Raw genomic sequence first — 18,936 nt, 5'->3', positions numbered from 1 at the left:
TCAGACCTGCAAAAAAGAACACGACTTTCCGGTCCGAAAGCGAGTGTCATACCACAAGACCACATAGCTACACAATGGGTTGAGGTAGGGTATTCAAGAGTTTAAAGCCATAATATTGAATAGAAATATCACTGAAAGATTTTAGCTCAGTTTTAACTTTGGGTGCAGATAACAGAGAGGTATCTATGATGACTGAGGGTTTCATCAATAGTTCTCCCCCCTTATGACACCAAATTTCATGATGAGGCCCGATCCATTTTCCTCTTCTTGTGTAAGAATTTGAATGCTTGATGCTGGAATCAGAGTTCCAGGTGGAAAGTAATCACCCAAATTAAGGGCCGATGTCACACAACGTCTTCTTTGGCTTGAAGCCTTTTTCGCAGATGCATTTTGGGTTTTGAGATCCTTGCATGAATTCATATCATGATCACGATCTGAATTCATGTCATTTGGTTTGTCGTTGGAAGGGGACATTGTTGCTGTGCTGGGAATGTCTGCAAAGTCGAATGTTTGGGAGCTGTTTTTGGTATCTGACTCTCCATTCATTTTAAGAGTTCTGAATATTGTGTTAACAGATCTGTCGTGTTTGGCCAAAAAAGTGGCTCTTTCAGTATAGTGATGTCTTGATGATGATGATGATGATGGTGGTGGTTGTGGTAATTGTGAGTGTGACTGAATCAATTTTGGTGAAGAATTATTAAAAATGAGCCTAACAGATACATCGGATGGCAAAGATTCTGAGGTAGTAGATGATGGCAAACTGTTGACTTCAGCAGGATTTTGACTAGAACTGGTTTCAATATGATGAGGATCAAGCTTGTTGGCATCTTTGGAGCAAGACGTTTTCATTTTCCCGGAGAGTGTATTCAACTTCATGGTGACTTCAGGATTTTGCACCTTCTGTGATGCCGATTTTGTTAACGGTAATAAAGATGTAGATGAAAGCAATGTTGTTGATGACATGGAACTTGCAGGTGACAAAGAGACGGTGGTATTTGACATAGTGTGAGTAAAATCCTCTTTGGATTCATTCTTCAAAATTGATCTCAAAAGAGGATTTTGTTGAAGATTCTGTTGCTTTATAATTTTGTGTTCGTCTTTACCCTTCATTTCAAAATCATCGACTGAAAGGGGAGTGAACTGTTGCAACCGTTGAGCAGAAGGTGAAGAGTTGGTAACAAAATTTGTTAGTTGTGATGATGTCACAGAAACATTGCTTGACGTCACAGAAATATTGCTATCATTATGAAAGATTGATGCCAGTTTTGTTGGAGAATTAACAAGACCATCATTGAGTGAAGAAGGACCTGAGCATTCATGTGATGTTGACAAAAGTTCATTATAAGATTTTTCTTCAAGCATGCCTATAGAACAAGCGTTATGTGACAAGTTTGTGTTTAGTTGTTTTGTAAAATCATTAATGAATTTCTCTTTGCTTTTGTTTATCTTTACACACTTGGACCGATCATTAGTTGGACCAGATGACTTCAGAATATTCTTGATATGTTGGTTTGCATGGTCAAGAAAACCCAAAAGATTGCTTGATGTTGACGATGATGATGACGACGATGCTGCTGCTGAAAATGTAAAGGTTGTGTGTGTTGTGCCATCTTCGCAGTTCTCCAGGATGTATGGCATTGTTACATGATCATCTATATTTTCAGAGGAACCAGTAATTTGAGGAGATAAAACAGGCGGGGTTAAGTCGATGGTAAAGTCTTTTTTGTCTTCGGAGTTTTCATCTTCACTCAAAATTTCAGGACTAGAAACGTTTTCCTCTGAATTACTTTTAGCATCACTTCCACTTTCAGCTCTCACTGATTTACTACAACTGTAGGTGGAAGACTGATCTATATTGGAACAATCGATAGATGCTATAGCTAAAGCACATCCATTGCTATTATTATTATCATACAATTCTGTGTCAGCTTCTAAATCCAATTCCTGTTTCACATTCACCAAGAACTGTTCACATACATTGGCAGGATTTTCATTTTTTGCCCTGACCAATTTCTTGTAATCTGATGATAGATTTGAGTGGGAATTATCATTGGATGACGAGGCAGAAATAGAACGGTCCGGACAGGTTTCATATAATTTGGTGCCAGCCTCCGAGTCTAATTCTAATGTCTCATCCAGCTCCTCACTTTCCTTTTTAATTTCCACTAAAATAGTTTTACTTACAGTCCCAGTGTCTGCATCATTTCCATTTTCTGCACTGATCGTTTTATCATATCTGGATGATTGACTGGAGCAGGAATGGTTGATAGCTTTTATAACAGAATTAGAAGCATCATTACACATTTCATACAATTTCCTGCTCACTTCAAAGTTTGATTCTTCATTAATTTCCTTTTTCACTTCCACTGATTTACTATGACTGGAAGATGAATCTAAAAATGAATGCTTAATGGAGGATACACTGGAAGAACTATCATGACACTTTTCAAAAGATTCTATCTCAGCTTCCAAGTTTAAATCCTCCTCAGATTCCTCATAACAATCCTTTTTCACGTCTCCTATAAATGATTCACATTTGGGTACGATGTCAGCAGCTTCCCTATCAAAAGTTGCGGTCATTGTATCTGTTTGATCATCTATTCTTTTATCGGTGACATCGGCATTGCTGCTATGTGAATACAGAAAATCATCAGAATGAAGTGAACTACTTCCGGTGATAATTTCCAAAGATGTTGATAAATGCACTTTTTTAATCTTTTGCCTTTTAGATTTTTTCTCACGACAATATGAATTATTCTGCTTGCATTTTTTAGGCTGTGCAAAAGATGTGTCTTGTGCTGGAATATTTCTTTTTCTAGCTGTCGAATCAGAAGAGTTCAATTCTGAAGTTCCTGATTCACCCGCCTGGGATGCCAATGGATTCTCAGAGAAAGTCGACACTATTCTCAACCCAATACTTCCATTATCATGATTCTTTGATGATTGTGTTGGCAAACACTCAGCTCCTTTTGAAAACCGGTGGTTAGAGGAATCAGTTCTAGACTTCAAAGTTGCCAAAAATTCACGATATTTATTGGATTTTTTTTGTCCAATACGTTTTATAACATTCACCGAATTCTTAGATTTCACTTTTTTCCCAGAACACAAATTGGTCATCCAAGAATCGAAATTCTCCACTGTTACCTGATCTTTATTCTTCTCTTCCATTTCAATCTTTTGTAACACATCGACTACATTATCAGGAAAAGGTGAATCCAATAACCGACTTATCATAAGGCATATTTCAGGATTCAACTCTTCACAATTATCCGGTCCACAATCCGCTGCTGGTGACATTTCCCCTGACCCATTATCAAATAGCCATGGGGCTAAACAGTGACTTCCAGTTCCAAACCGAAGAAGTATATCCACAACTTGTAGGTTGAGGGAGTAATTCCCATAAAAAGAAAAATTCAGTCCTGCCTCTTTCATAAGAGTGTATACCATGCCTGTGACAACATTAATACCAAGTGGTTGGGGACTGTAACAGATGAAATCCTTAATTGAGGAAATTGGCCGAACTAAGAAGGGGCCTTCATTGGCTACGTGACTTCTGTACTTTTTAAAAATCTTGTAAACACTCCGTGGATTTGCGGGATCATCATACCTTTTTGTCCTTTTTTGCTTTGTAGGAATACTTTCAAGATTGACGGCCACAAACAATCCCAAATCGTCTTTTCCAAAGCTGACATGGCTCGTTTCTAGCTGACGGAGTTCCCTCCCCTTCCACATGGCAAAACACTTGATGAGGTAGAATATTACAGCCTTGGACAAACCTTCTGAGGAATCCATATTCAGTTCCCCCTTGTCCCACAAAGTCTTTTCCTGCTCAGGAGACAACGTGGGAGGGGTGGGCATCTTGAAGGTATTATTACAATGTATGGAAAAACACCATTGATAAAGAAAGTTGTTGAAATCTCCACATTATCTTTTGGTTACATTCACATCCTGAAAAAAGCAAAACAAAACAAAAATAATTGAGCTTTTATATAGTGCAATATCCACTAAATATGCTTAAAGCGCTATACAAATTTAGAATTCAATAATAATTTTTTCAGACAGAAACAACGTTGTTTAATGCCCAGGTACTCAAAGCAGGTGCAGTCAGATGCGAAAATTTTAGAACTATAAGTTTAATAAGTCACATCAACAAAATACTGTTGCGTATAATTATCAACAGGCTAAGGAGTAAGATTAACCCCGAAATCGCAGAAGAACAATATGGATTCCAACCTGACAGAGGGACAAGGAACGCAATATACCTCCTCCGTGTTTTAAGTGAAAGAGCTATACAGGTTCAGACCCCACTATACCTCTGTTTTGTCGACTACAAAAAAGCTTTTGATAGAGTACGCCACGAAGAAATACTAAAACAACTGCACTCCATTGGCGCTGATGAGAAAGACCTCAGACTCATGCAAACATTATACTACACCCAGCAGGCATCTATCAAAATCGGAAACTCTACAGGAAATTCCATTCCTATTAAGAAAGGAGTCCGTCAAGGGTGTGTTGCCTCACCAGATCTGTTTAATCTATACCAAGAAACAATCATGAGGGGCATAAATAATATGGAGGGAATAAAAGTAGGAGGTCACAACATAAATAATATAAGATACGCAGACGATACGGTACTCATTGCAACATCAGAAATCCAACTTCAAAAGATTGTTGACAAAGTGGTAGTAGATAGTGAAGCCAAGGGAATGGAAGTGAATATCACCAAAACAGAATGCATGGTAATACAGAAAAACCCCGAAAACAACAACACCTGCAATATAACGATTCACGGCGAGCAGCTTACCAACGTAGAAAGTTTTAAATACCTAGGTTCAATAGTGACAACAGATGGAAGATGTAACCGAGACATACGAGCAAGAATAACTCAAGCCAAACAGGCCTTCATGGACCTGGGAAACATTTTGAAAAACAAACAGATGTCGTTCGGGATTAGATTCCGAGTCTTGAAGTGCTACGTGTGGCCAATCTTGTTCTACGGATGCGAAAGCTGGACTACAAATGCAGAAACACAAAAGAACATTGAAGCTTTTGAAATGTGGTGCTTGAGAAGGATGCAGAGAATATCGTATACCGCACACAAAACGAACGAAGAAGTGCTAAAACAAACATACCAACAAAGGAAACTAATGCCCTTAATAGTGGATCGACAACTATCCTTTTTCGGACACATAGTAAGGAAAGATAAGAATGAATACCTGGCAAGTTGTGGAAAAATACCTGGTAAACGCGCCCGGGGGAGACAAAGAAAAACACTCATAGACCAACTGAAGGGCTTCACCAACCTAACAATCCAAGAGCTGTTTGAAAAAGCAAGAGACAGGGAGGAATGGAGAGAGATAATTCACGCAGTATCCGAAGCCTGGACCAGGCATGGAACCTAGAAGAAGAAGACTCAATTTACACCTGAGTACTGTGAGAGAATGTTCATAAAGAACCTTTTCCAAAGACTCAACTATGCACCGCCCAGAGCGGGCTCAAACCCAGGACCATCCGATCCAAAAGCGAGTGTCAGCCCACTAGGCCACATAGCCGAGCGGAAGGCTTCAGTCTGTATAGATAAGCACCAGTGACAAAAGGATTTCTTGAAATCTTACTTCTTGTTTCAATTCATATGTTGATGGCAATTTGATGAAGTTGTGAGGAAATGAAGACTGCGTTGATCATCATTGAGTAGCTATAAGACAACCATCTTGATGTAGTCATGACATTCTGTCTGGCTGTGGAAAAAATAAACAAAAAAAAACATGTTGAGAGAACCGCACAATTGAAGAAAATAATATGATAATATCTAATAATGTGCGGCTGTGTGGTCTCGTGGAATGACATTCGCTTTCGGATTGGAGGGTCCTGGGTTTGAGCCTCGCCCGGCACATAGTTGAGTCCTTGAAAAAGGCTCTTTACTCACATTCACTCACCATACCCAGGTGTAAAATGAGTAACTGGTCGTAAACAGCATTGTCTCTGTCGAAAAAAAATTTGTAATATCGGCCAACAGGTGTCATATCTTGTTCTAAATGTTACGTGTCGCTGTTGGTCAGGGACCCTTTGTAAAGCGCTTTGAGTATGTTTAGTGCATATTGCACTATATATAAAAAACTCAACTTTGAAACATATTTTGATGGGACAATTTAGCCACTTAAAATATGTGATCCATCGTATCCAAACAGTATTATGTCAGGATGAGCCAAATTCAGGTTGCATTGATCAACAATATGAAATTTTGATATTTATTTCTCTATGTTACAATATATCCATTCTCCTCAATGAAATGTATAAACTCAACCCCCAACCTGCCAACTTGAAAAGTTAAAAATTCGTACGTAGTCTTTAGGGTATAAAAGTAGAAGTCGCTATAGTTAACTATGTAGATCAACAATCCATCCATTCAAATTTGGGGGAGGTCTTCCGCATGTTCCTCAAGCTCAGGGAAACAACCCAAGCCCAAGTATTCCTTTAACTAACCTTAAGAAAAAATAAAAACTGTTACAGTTGACTCCGCTTAATCGCACACTCTCGGGAGTTCAGGTTAGTACGTCGATTAAGCAGAGTGTGATTAAGCGGAGAAGCTAAAACTAGCATCTAAGCATCAGCTTTCAATTACAATTCATTAAGGACCTTCCCCTCTGAGTTTTCTACGGTCTTGGGACCGTCATATTCAAGACACTAGACTGATTAGAAGAGGTGTTTTATTATTTTTTTTTTCGGGGGAGAGGTGGGGTGTTTGGGGGGCTCTTTTCTTTTAAAATTGCTCTTTTTATTCATGGTTCACCAACAACAAAATGTGACATTATTGTTTGTAAGAATGGTAACCGTGAAGCGTTGATTGTAGTAAAGCCTCATCTCGTCTGCATTGTAAATGTTGTACTGCTGAAGAAATTGTTTCAAAACTTCATCACTCCATTGGCTGGCAGAACAGACATCAGCACAGTGTTTCAAGTCATCTTCTTTTTTAAGCATGACATTCTGTCGACCTTTCCATATCTAGAGCCAGCTTTCTAATGGGGAGAATGTCTTAAGTTTATGCCAGTTCAGTCGCCTTTTGAGTGAATCAATATGGACATGGACCATATCAAAAGATGAAAGACGAGTCCTCCCTGTAATCCTCATTGTTCACAGCCCAGTAGAGGAAAACAATGAACAGGTAGAGAATTGCAATTGAGTGGTCAGACAATGTGGTGGACTGCCATCACGTTTCACACTTTGTGATACAGATAGCGAGTTCTGAGTCAATTAGCCTGTTGTGTCAGGTCATCCTTTGATGTCAGTTAAAAAGCATTGCGCATCTGACCTAGTTGAGGTCAGAGGGACAGTGGAATTGTGTTGACGGGAAAGCTTTTTTTCACGTGTGATATGATATTAACGTTCTGAACTAGTTCAACGTGAAACACATTTTCATTACCTTTTTAAATTGTATTTTAAAAGATATTATTCTCAAATTAAGATGGAATCAAGGTGTAGTGATTGAGCTGAGAAGGTGTGCAATTATATAGAAAAAATTCTGTTTTTCGGGAATGTGTAGGGAATAAGCGGAGTAAGCGATTAAGTGGAGTGAACTGTACCTTTAACTAACCCTAATAGGAAAAACAAAAACCCTAGGGCCTTTACAATGACCTATAACTAACCCTAATAGAAAGGAAAAATAGCTCAGACCTCGAGCTGGATAAGCTCTTCAGTATATTATAAGGGAGTGACTATTCTCATCCTGGATGAGAATAGAGGTAGTGGCACCTTCTCGCTATTCTCCCCCCACAGATTAGTCTGTGCTCTCACCAAATCATCATCATCTCTCACATGACTGCTTTTAGTGATACTGGACATAAGAAGAGTCGACCTGTAAATGAGCCCTATAAAAATTGACTGAAACTCTACGTAATTCGTCGTAGCAGAAAATTCCAAAGAATCGAACTGAATAGTAAAGTAAACAGCAAGCTCGTTTGAGCAAAACAATGGCAGAAAACTAATTTGCGGGGTAATTAATTAGGCTACTTACCATTAGCCTATAATTAGGTACCCAATCAGTGAAGAAAACTAGAAACAGTCAACCAGTTTGTTTACAATAATATGAGGCAATCGAGATTGAGATAGCAATCCCTAACTTTCGATTTGAAGGTGTCTACATAACGCACTTCCGGCTTTCACATTTTACTTTTTTCATACTTTTACTTCCCTCAAGGTAAATGTGGTCAATATTGGCTTAGATGAAACAGTGAAATTTATCGCTCAGCGGCTCAGTTATAATTTCACTGTGTGAAGATACACTGGGATGACCTCAGACATGACAATTCTAAAAAGTGTTGCGTAACCTTGGCAATATATCTATCGTTAATATAAACGGCCCATGAGCTATGTGTAGCGCTGTGGAACATTCCTAATTACTTTACGGTCATTCGACTACGATTAATGAATTCTTTCTTTCTTATGTGCGGCAATGTGGTCGTGTGGTATGATACTCGCTTTCGGATTGGAAGGTCCTGGGGTCGAGCCACGCGGTCAGCGCATAGTTGAGTCCTTGGTAAAGTCTCTTTACTCACATTCTCTCACCGTACTCAGGTGTAAACTGAGTACATGGCCATTAACAGAGTTGTCTTTGTCCGAAAAATTGTAATATCGCCTAACAGGCGTCATGTCCCGTCCTACATGTTAAATGTTGCTGTTGACCAGGGATCCCTCGTAAAGCGCTTTGAGCACATTTAGTGGATATTGCGCTATATAAAGCTCAATTATTTTTATTTTTTATTCATTTTTTTCTTTCCTTTAAAAAAATATTTGAATTTGACGAATTGACTGATTTCAGTTAATTGACTGAGAATTTACAGGTCTAGGAGAGTAACATAGGTACTCAACGAACACTTTGCATTCAGCGAACAGACCCCCCCCCCCCCCCCCCCAACCCCTTTTTTTCTATTTTCATCAACTTTAGTAAAATACCTCTTATGGAACCAACCAATTTCAGAGCCAACCTCAGATTCATTTAACCGGTAATATTGGCAAACTCACTTTTTAAATGTTCGTGTTTTATACTGAGACATACAGTTGAACTTCAAAGAACCAAACGTCTGCTGTCGGCATTCAATTGACAAGAAACGGAGGATAGAAGAATGGAGACTCATGAGGCCTCATCCCACCATGTGTTAGGGGTGGGGCAGGGTTAGTGTCATTCAATATTAGACTAGTGCATGCAGAGCTCTTTCCTAGGTTGGGAGAGAAATAAACTGATGATGAGGGAAGGTAGGGAGGAGGGGGGGGGGGGGGGGTTGGCCCACAAACAACCGAGGTGTTGGGCATATGGGAAACCATGATACGAGATCAAAGAGAAAAAGTCGTCGGCACTTGGACGGTGGAAATGTTTTTTTTTTTTTTTGGGGGGGGGGGGGGGGTGATAATCAGAATGGGATGTACACATTCACTGTATAGGTGGAGGAGGAGGGAAAGAAGAAAATACCAACAAATTAAAACGACGTAGACAGGGATAACGAGAGGGGGGATTGGAGAGAGAGCGAGAGGTGCTTCATTTAGTTAAGAGTAATCCAATGAATGGAGTTGCAACATACTGAATCATATGGAACTGTAAAAATAGATCTGAGTACCGTCTTTACGGGACTGTGACTGTACTGTAACTGTAAATTAAATTTACTGTAAAAATAAATAAAAATAGCCACTGCCACTGCACTGCGGTCATTGAAAATGAAAATGGAACGTGAACGGCAAATCAAGGATGTAGTTTCGTTCCTTTATCATTTGTTCATGAATAATTTAAAACAATGAAATAAAATGGATTTAAATCCGCACCGATAATGATAATGTAATTCAAGATCTCCTTTCATTATGAAGTGTAAGAAATTTTAATTGTACTGATGATTGTGCCTTGCCACATTATTTTTGAATAAAATGCCAATTGAGTCGTAAAGAAGAAAGCCAAATGCCAATATGTTTTAAGCATCACATTTTCATTTTATTTTTTCGAAAATGCAAATAAAACTAGAAATAAATCTTTATTTGGTTATCCTGTAGACATGTGAATATAACCTTGTCTTCTTGATTTTGGAGTAAAAATTATACATATTTCGGCTTTATTGTGGATTATATGTCTATTACACCAAGTGATTTCTGATGAATTGCTAAAAAACCCCCCAAACAAACGACTTTTGCATGCAAAACGGATTTTCAATAATCAAAAAGCGAAGCAAAAAACCCCAAAAGCAACAAATTAATAACATTTAAAAAATGAGATAAATGTTAAATTGGTGGTTCAAAACACTAAATTGGCAAACCTTATTTACTTGGGGCTTAAAAAATTGTCAAAAGGTATATGACAGTTCAAGCACAAAAACGACGTACGTCGTTAGCAGTTAATATATTTATTTGATTTTCGACAATTTATTATTTGCCTGGTTTTGCCACAGCATATCTGGGTTTTACTCATGCTATGATAATTAATAAATTTCAACGGCAGCAGCACCTGGTGATTATAATTATATTGCTCGAAATTGGTTGACGAATTAAGTCAATTTTAAATATAATAGAACGAATGTAGAGAAGTTGCTAGAGTTTAAATAAACCAACGAACAAAGATACAAATAAATAAATAAATAAATAAACCGCCAATGGTCATAACCATGATTGTATTATTAGGACAAACAAAATGGTTGATTAGTTCTTCAGAGCCAAAAGGCCCACGGACCCGGAGTTTATCCCGGGCTATAGTAATTGCTTTCTATCATTTAGATAGGACGCTAGTCTATCGCAAATTACTTTCCGCCAGATCTAACGCTCATTTACCCAATCACTGCTGGGTGGACACGGGGGTCAGAAAAAATCTCGACTGCACCCAGGATCGATCTCGGTCCCTTTGCGCGTGAAACAAGCGCTCTACCAACTGAGCTATCGGGACCCTCAGGGCATAAATAAATAAAACTTCAATGGTCATATTCATGATTGTATTATTAGGACAATCAGGATGGTTGGTATTATTATTAGTTTTTCTTATATTTGAATGTTACCAAGTTTCTTAAATTATATAAATTTGACCCACACTTGAAAATGATGATTCGAGGTCGACTGATTTTTTGGGATGTTTTTTTTTCTTGTAATTCTTATTATTTTTTTTTTTTGGTGCTTTGTCTGGCACCTTTCATAAAAATAATTTTAAAATAGTGAGCTTTTCCATAGCGCAATATCCACTAAACGTGCTCAAAGCGCTTTTCAAAATGGTCCCTGACCAACAGCAACAGGTAACACGAAGAACGAGACGTGGCGAGAACGTGACGCCTGTTAGGCGATATTATTACATATTTTCCGACAGAGACAAAACTGTTAACGACCAGGTACTTATTTTACACCTGAGTACGGTGAGAGAATGTGAGAAAAGAGCCTTTTCCAAGGACTCCTCCTCCTCCTCCTCCTCCCCCTCTTCCTCCTCCTCCTACTACTACTGCTACTACTACTACTACTACTACTACTACTACTAATACTACTACTACTACCACCACTACTGCTACTACTACTACTACTACTACTACTACTACTACTACTACTACTACTACTACTACTACTACTACTACTACTACTACTACTACTACTACTACTCTACCTACCTACTACCTATCTATCTATATCTACTGATTATCTACCAATTCATAGTCATCTACCTTTCTAGCTACCGTTTTCATCTCTCATTGTGTCTACTAATCCACTTATTTACCCATTTATATACATATAGACCCAGCTATCACCCGGCTGTTTACTCTCCCTCCCCCCCCCCTCCTCCCCCACTATCTCTCTCTAAATTTTTTTTTGAGATTTCCAATATTACAATGAGCCCATACGGAATTGGGTTATCAGACCTGCGAATACGTGCACGTTGAATGTGAATCATCGCCGTAAAACGGTATCTCAGAATGATTGAAAATTGCTGAAAATTGAATTTATAGTTTAATGTTAAATTATGTGCGACTATGTGGTCTAGTGGTATGGCACTCGCTTTCGGATCGAAGGTCCTGGGTTCGAGCCTCGCTCGGCATAGTTGAGCCCTTGGAAAAGACTTTTTACTCATATTCTCCCACTATACTCAGGTGTAAAAAGAGTACCTTGCCGTTAACAGCGTTGTCTATGTCGAGAAAAAAACAAACATTGTAATATCTCCTGACAGGCGTCATGTCTCGTTCTACATGTTACGTGTTGCTGTTGGTCAGGGACCTCTTGTAAAGCGCTTTGAGCACGTTTAGTGGATATTGAGCTTTATAAAAGCTCAAGCTCAAGTACATCGACATAATACCGATTTGAGACGACGAGTTACAAATACAAAATATTGTCACGGGTGATGCCTTGCGGTCCCAGGAAGAATACATCCACTTTGTGTTTGTTGCCCCTTCTGAAAATGACGTCACAGAGTCAGTTACGTTGATGGGTTCTTTGTATCCAGGCCGTGCCAAAACCAGCATGTTGATTGTATTAATGAAGCCACAAATTATTTACGTCGTCGACCTATGTATTAGCAGGTCTGCTAGCCGGAAGGAATTACGGGCTTGTTATAACATTGTTGTTATGGACAACAATATTTTGCGTTGGTTTGAGAGTATTTCAGTTACAACAATGAGTCCCATGACAATTTGGGTTATCAGACCTGAAAAAAAGTACACGTTTCCCCAAACACATCAACGACAAGGCAAGTGGTAGACCCGTTGATTACATTTAAGAAAATCAATAGGTGACGTCGGTCATCTTGTTTGATGGATTATCTATTCCTTCAGGGAATATTCATTCGACGGTATCTAATGGTGGAAGGGAGTGATTATTGTTTAAAAAGCAATAGGTTGTCACTGACATGTCCGATAGTCCGAGGGACAATTCATACACTTTACTGTTTCTTACTCCTTCTGAAAATGATTTGATCAAAGACAGTTTTATAATTGGAGCTGTTCCTGTAGTACACAACAATATTGATGGCAGAGTTAAAGGACTCCCACGTAAAGGTGAAATACGCCAAAAATACAACCATGTTTGAAAACTGGCCGTCAATGGCCATTCTTTTGTCCATCCACATAGCTAGTTGGGTGGCCACTGTTGGGACAAAACAGATGATGAACAAAGTGGAAAGCGTGGCGATCATTCTTGAAATTTTTTGCTCTTTAGTTGCCGCCATCCCACCATCTTCTTTTGTGGTTTCAGATTTTAGAGCTCCCTTCGAGGTTACTTTTAATCTCCACTTCGCCGATTGTCTCAGCTTGAGAATAAGTAAAATTGTACAAACAATGATAAACACGAAAGCACCGCATGACATGAGTAGGTTAAAGAAGGGAAAAACCACCACGTTTTCTATTGTTCCACGGTGTTCCGTGTAAACGTATCCAAGCAGAGTTTTATTTGCCTCTGGGTAGAACGTGTAGCCGAGTCTATTCGCATGAAAGAGAACGACCATGAGTGCGATGATGAGTAAGTAAGAAAATATCAGATAACAAATAACCCGTGTTCGTGTTAGGATACTTTTTACTTTCAAAGGCTTCGATACGCACAGGTAGCGTTCAAATGTTATAAAAGCTGTGATGAGTGTTGTGATTTTTGTGAAAGCAACGTGAGGCCAGGCAGACACGATGTATTGAAGCCCAAGCGGATCAAATGACAAGTTGAGTTGTTGAAACAAAGGGTTGAGTGAGATGTTTGACCAGATCAGAGTCACACACGACCCGAAATCGGAAACTGCCAGGGCGAAGAGGCTAATGTTGATGGATTCTTTGAATCCGGTCCGGGCGAAGACGGCCATGTTGATTGCGTTGGTGATTCCCCCGAACACATTAACGACGAAGCAGATGATGGACCAATTAACGACGTTTAAGTAAAACAAGAGGCTGTCACTGATGATGCCTGATGGGGCGAGGAACGACTCGTCCAATATATTGTCACAATGGTATTCTTCTGTCGAATTGCACACCATCATCGCTGGCAATAGGGGAATCACGTACGAGGAAGACAGGACTGGTCAAGATGTACACGAGACATTCATTTCCTGTAACCAGAGTATAAAAGTTCTAAAATAGAATTGGAGCAAGCACTGGTGCAAGATTAGATTCAGAAAAAAAAAGGAAATGGAAAAATACAAGCGAAAAGCTTCTGACTTCGACTTGGATTCGAATCCTAATTCATTTTTCTCAAATAGGTATTCGTATATAAGTAGAAAAGAGAAAAACAAACCCTCAAGAAAACACAATTTCCATGCTATGCGTATCTCATCAGTTGACTAAAATGGACGTCTGTAGTTTGTATTTTGTTTACATCCTGCAATGACGTCATGATTTCCAGTGTTTATCTACGCTATGCGCTTATGTAATAGGATTCAATTGTCTGATGTCACGTCCGCCCAGCAACTAGCAGCTTGGTTCTAAACAAAGAAAATCGGTACTTTTTATTCTTCATGCTGGCTAGAACTTTTTCACATGTCATGTGATCAGAATGTATAAATGTCAAAACATGATTAGATCTATTATGTTTTTCTCCTCTGGATACACTTTTATGCTCGTCGGAGAAATATTTCATAAGGACGCCCGCCATTGTTCCGATAGGTTAGAACCAGTAATAAGTTACTATGCGTCATACTAGGGAAGTGACGTCACGACTGTTGAATCCTATTTACTCACAACATTCCGCCAGCCGGATATAGATTGTGTGCGCTTGGCTAAGAAACTCACAACATTGCCATCCGGAAGTATAACGGACCAACACACCAAACTGTGTGTAACCTTGAACGTTTATAGTCTGGTTAATACAGTTTAGTGAGAATTACTCATACACGGGGATGGCAAAAAAAAACAAAAAAAACAAACAAAAAAAAAAAAAACGAAAAAACCCCCACAAAAAACACACCAAAAAAAACAAAAACAAAACAAAAACAAAAACAAAAAAACAAAAAAAAAAAACAAACAAAAATTATAACAAACCTAACCCAATAACAAGGACATGAGTGACGTCGTCTTGGTTCTATCTATAGAGTTCCAACACACAAAGCTGCTTGTAATCATGACCGTTCAAAGTCTTATTGATAGAATTTACTGAGAGCTACCCTAGAAAGAGGAGCTACGACGTTAGCTCTCCTCTTTCTCGGGAGTAGCTACTTATACTAATGACTGGCTAAAAATAAATAACAAAGAGCTGAGTGACGTCAATGTCGTTCTAATTTTGGCCATTAGTATTGGCAGCTGATGTGTGCTCGCTTTTCAGTTGATATAGATAGAACGACGTTGACGTCACTTAGGTCTTTGTTACTGTTTTTTGCCATGAGTAATTCTCAATTAACAGTCTTAACCAGTCTATAAACGTTCAAGGTTACACATAGTTTTGTGTGTTGGTCCGTTTTACTTCTGGATGGCAATGTTGTGAGTTTTCTTTTTCCAAACGCACACGCATCTATAGATAGTATGAAGCTGACGTCATTCAGGTCTTTGTTATTGCTTTTTGCCATCCGTGTTTATGAGTAACTCTCACTAAACTATATTAACCAGATTATAAACGTTCAAGGTTACACATAGTTTTGTGTGTTGGTCCGTTATACTTCCGGATGGCAATGATGTGAGCTTCTAAGCCAAGCGCATACTATCTATAGCATGTTTCAGGGTATGTATGTTTATTTATATATGTTTGTTGTGTGTGTGTGGGGGGGGGGGGGGGGGAGGGGGGGGGGGGGGGTGAGGGGTGAAGGGGGTACATACACTCCGTGTTATGACTCATGGACTGGAACGTTGTCTTTATCCGTTCATATGAAGTAACCAATGGGGATTGTATGTTGCCTCATCAGATACAATTCTCTTTGGTTCTCAAACAAACTGGATTTTGATTTCTTTTGAAAATTATGTCATTGTCAAAACTGGAAGAAAATTGATTGACAATGTAGTGTCAACAGCATTTTAAAATTGATTGACAATGTAGTGTCACAGCATTTTAAAGTTAGTATTAGTAGTAGTAGTAGTAGTAGTAGTAGTAGTAGTAGTGTAGTAGTAGTAGTAGTAGTAGTAGTAGCAGCAGCAGCAGCAGCAGTTAGTAGTAGTAGGTAGTATTAGTTGTAGTAGTGTAGTAGTTAGTTGTAGTAGTAGTAGTAGTAGTAGTATTAGTATTATTATTATTAATTATTATATTATTATTATTATATTATATATTATATTATTTATATAATATATAATATAAAATATAAATTATATAATAAATATATATAATAGTAGTAGTTATGTAGTTATTAGTGTAGTGTATGTAGTAGTAGTAAGTAGTATAGTAGTAGAGAGTAGTTAGTAGTAGTAGTAGTAGTATAGTAGTATAGTATGATATTAGTATATGTATAGTAGTAGTAGTAGTAGTATTAGTAGTAGTAGTAGTAGTAGTGTAGTTAGGTAGTAGTATGTAGTAGTAGTGTAGTATAGTATGTAGTAGTTGAGTAGTAGTAGAGAGTAGTAGTTAGTAGTAGTAGTGTAGTATATAGTAGTAGTAGTGTAGTAGTGTAGTAGTAGTAGTAGTAGAGTAGTAGTAGTAGTTTAGTTAGTAGTGAGAAGTATAGAGATTAGTATTAGTAGTATAAGTTTAGTAATATATGTATAGTATAGTAGTAGTAGAGTATAGTATAAGTAGTATGTAAGTTAGTAGTAGTAGTATATAGTAGTATAATTAGTAGTAGTAGTAGTAGTATGTAGTATAGTAGTAGTAGTAGTAGTAGTAGTAGTAGTAGTAGTAGTAGTAGTAGTAGTAGTAGTAGTGTAGTAGTAGTAGTAGTAGTAGTAGTATAGTAGTAGTATAGTAGTAGTAGTAGTATAGTAGTAGTAGTAGTAGTAGTAGTTAGTAGTAGTAGTAGTAGTAGTAGTAGTAGTGTAGTATAGTAGTAGTAGTAGTAAGTAGTAGTAGTAGTAGTAGTAGTAGTAGTAGTAGTGTATAGTAGAGTAGTATTATTATATATAGTATATAGTATTATATATATATATTATTAGTATAGTAGTATAGTAGTAGTAGTAGTATTAGTAGTTATAGTAGTAGTATAGTAGTAGTAGTAGTAGTGTAGTAGTAGTAGTATGTAGTAGTAGTATATAGTAGTATATAGTAGTAGTAGTATAGTATTATATATAGAGTAGTTAGTAGTAGTAGTAGTAGTAGTAGTAGTAGTATAGTAGTAGTAGTAGTAGTAGTATAGTAGTAGTAGTAGTAAGTAGTAGTAGTAGTAGTAGTAGTAGTAGTAGTAGTAGTAGTAGTAGTAGTAGTAGTATAGTAGTAGTAGTAGTAGATAGTAGTGATGTAGTAGTATAGTAGGTAGTATAGTAGTAGTAGTAGTAGTATAGTAGTAGTAGTAGTATGTAGTAGTTAGTAAGTAGTAGTAGTAGTAGTAGTAGTAGTAGTAGTAGTAGTAGTAGTTAGTGTAGTAGTAGTAGTAGTAGTAGTATAGTAGTAGTAGTAGTAGTAGTATAGTAGTATATAGTAGTAGTAGTAGTAGTAGTAGTTAGTAGTAGTAGTAGTAGTAGTAGTAGATAGTAGTAGTAGTAGTAGTAGTAGTAGTAGTAGTAGTAGTAGTAGTAGTAGTAGTAGTAGTAGTAGTAGTAGTAGTAGTAGTATGTAGTAGTAGTAGTGTAGTAGTATAGTAGTAGTATAGTAGTTGTAGTAGTAGTAGTAGTTAGTAGTAGTAGTAGTAGTAGTAGTAGTAGTAGTAGTAGTAGTAGTAGTAGTAGTAGTAGTATAGTAGTAGTAGTATAGTAGTAGTAGTGTTAGTAGTATGTAGTAGTAGTATAGAAGAGTAGTAGTAGTAGTAGTAAGTAGTAGTAGTAGTATAGATAGTAGTAGAAGAAGAAGAGAGAAGTAGAAGAAGAAGAAGAAGTAGAAGAGTAGAAGAGTAGTAGTAGAAGAAGAAGAAAAGAAGTAGTAGTAGAGAAGTAAGAGAAGTAGAAGAGAAGATAGATAGAGATAGAAGAAGAAGAAGAAGAAGTAGAAGAAGTAAGAAGAAGAAGAAGAAGAGAAGAAGAAGAGAAGAAGAAGAAAGAGAAGAAGAAGAAGAAGAAGAAGAAGAAGAAGAGAAGAAGAAGAAGAAGAGAGAAGAAGAAGAAGAAAGAAGAAGAGAAAAGAAGAAGAAGAAGAAGAAGAAGAAGAAGAAGAAGAAGAAGAAGAGAAGAAGAAGAAGAAGAAGAAGAAGAAGAAGAAGAAGAAGAAGAAGAAGAAGAAGAAGAAGAAGAAGAAGAAGAAGAAGAAGAGAGAAGAAGAAGAAGAAGAAGAAGAGAAGAAGAAGAAGAAGAAGAAGAAGAAGAAGAAGAAGAAGAAGAAGAAGAAGAAGAAGAAGAAGAAGAAGAAGAGAAGAAGAAGAAGAAGAGAAGAAGAAGAAGAGAAGAAGAAGAAGAAGAAGAAGAAGAAGAAGAAGAAGAAGAAGAAGAAGAAGAAGAAGAGAAGAAGAAGAAGAAGAAGAAGAAGAAGAAGAAGAAGAAAGAAGAAGAAGAAGAAGAAGAAAGAAGAAGAAGAAAGAAGAAGAAGAAGAAGAAGAAGAAGAAGAAGGAAGAAGAAGAAGAAGAAGAAGAAGAAGAAGAAGAAGAAGAAGAAGAAGAAAGAAGAAGAAGAAGAAGAAGAAGAGAGAAGAAGAAGAAGAAGAAGAAGAAGAAGAAGAAGAAGAAGAAGAAAGAAGAAGAAGAAGAAGAAGAAGAAGAGAAGAAGAAGAAGAAGAAGAAGAAGAAGAGAAGAAGAAGAAGAAGAAGAAGAAGAAGAAGAGAAGAAGAAGAAGAAGAAGAAGAAGAAGAAGAAGAAGAAGAAGAAGAAGAAGAAGAAGAAGAAGAAGAAGAAGAAGAAGAAGAAGAAGAAGAAGAAGAGAAGAAGAAGAAGAAGAAGAAGAAGAAGAAGAAGAAGAGAAGAAGAAGAAGAAAGAAGAAAGAAGAAGAAGAAGAAGAAGAAGAAGAAGAAGAAAGAAGAAAGAAGAGA

General features: G+C 37.6%; 1 protein-coding gene and 1 long non-coding RNA gene across 2 annotated transcripts in view; both read right to left on the bottom strand.

Annotated features, from left to right (window-relative positions):
* Nucleotides 1-72: 72 nt before the first annotated feature.
* Nucleotides 73-9,885, bottom strand: LOC144956927 (uncharacterized). The gene is made up of 3 exons (XM_078887759.1): nucleotides 9,811-9,885; nucleotides 5,616-5,738; nucleotides 73-3,948 (listed from the first exon to the last, which is right to left on the bottom strand). The coding sequence occupies exon 3, from the start codon at nucleotides 3,856-3,858 to the stop codon at nucleotides 205-207; it is 3,654 nt and encodes a 1,217-aa protein (XP_078743885.1). The 5' UTR covers nucleotides 3,859-3,948; nucleotides 5,616-5,738; nucleotides 9,811-9,885; the 3' UTR covers nucleotides 73-204.
* Nucleotides 9,886-9,951: 66 nt separating this feature from the next.
* Nucleotides 9,952-18,936, bottom strand: part of LOC144956922 (uncharacterized) — a 9,575-nt gene continuing 590 nt past the window's right edge. Inside the window, exon 2 of the long non-coding RNA XR_013642042.1 lies at nucleotides 9,952-11,669. This is a non-coding gene — a long non-coding RNA (uncharacterized LOC144956922). The remainder of the gene's footprint in view (nucleotides 11,670-18,936) is intronic.

Source organism: Berghia stephanieae, chromosome 11 (assembly GCF_034508935.2).
Source record: "Berghia stephanieae isolate SIO BIC M18660-M18661 chromosome 11, UCSD_Bste_1.3, whole genome shotgun sequence".
Classification (NCBI taxonomy): Eukaryota; Metazoa; Mollusca; class Gastropoda; order Nudibranchia; family Aeolidiidae; genus Berghia; species Berghia stephanieae.
Note: the sequence above shows the minus strand (reverse complement) of the source record. Positions and strands in the feature narration are given on the sequence as shown.

Bases quoted from the DNA above. Each gene is read 5' to 3' on its own strand.
- LOC144956927 (XM_078887759.1), bottom strand. From the start codon at position 3,858: ATGCCCACCCCTCCCACGTTGTCTCCTGAGCAGGAAAAGACTTTGTGG.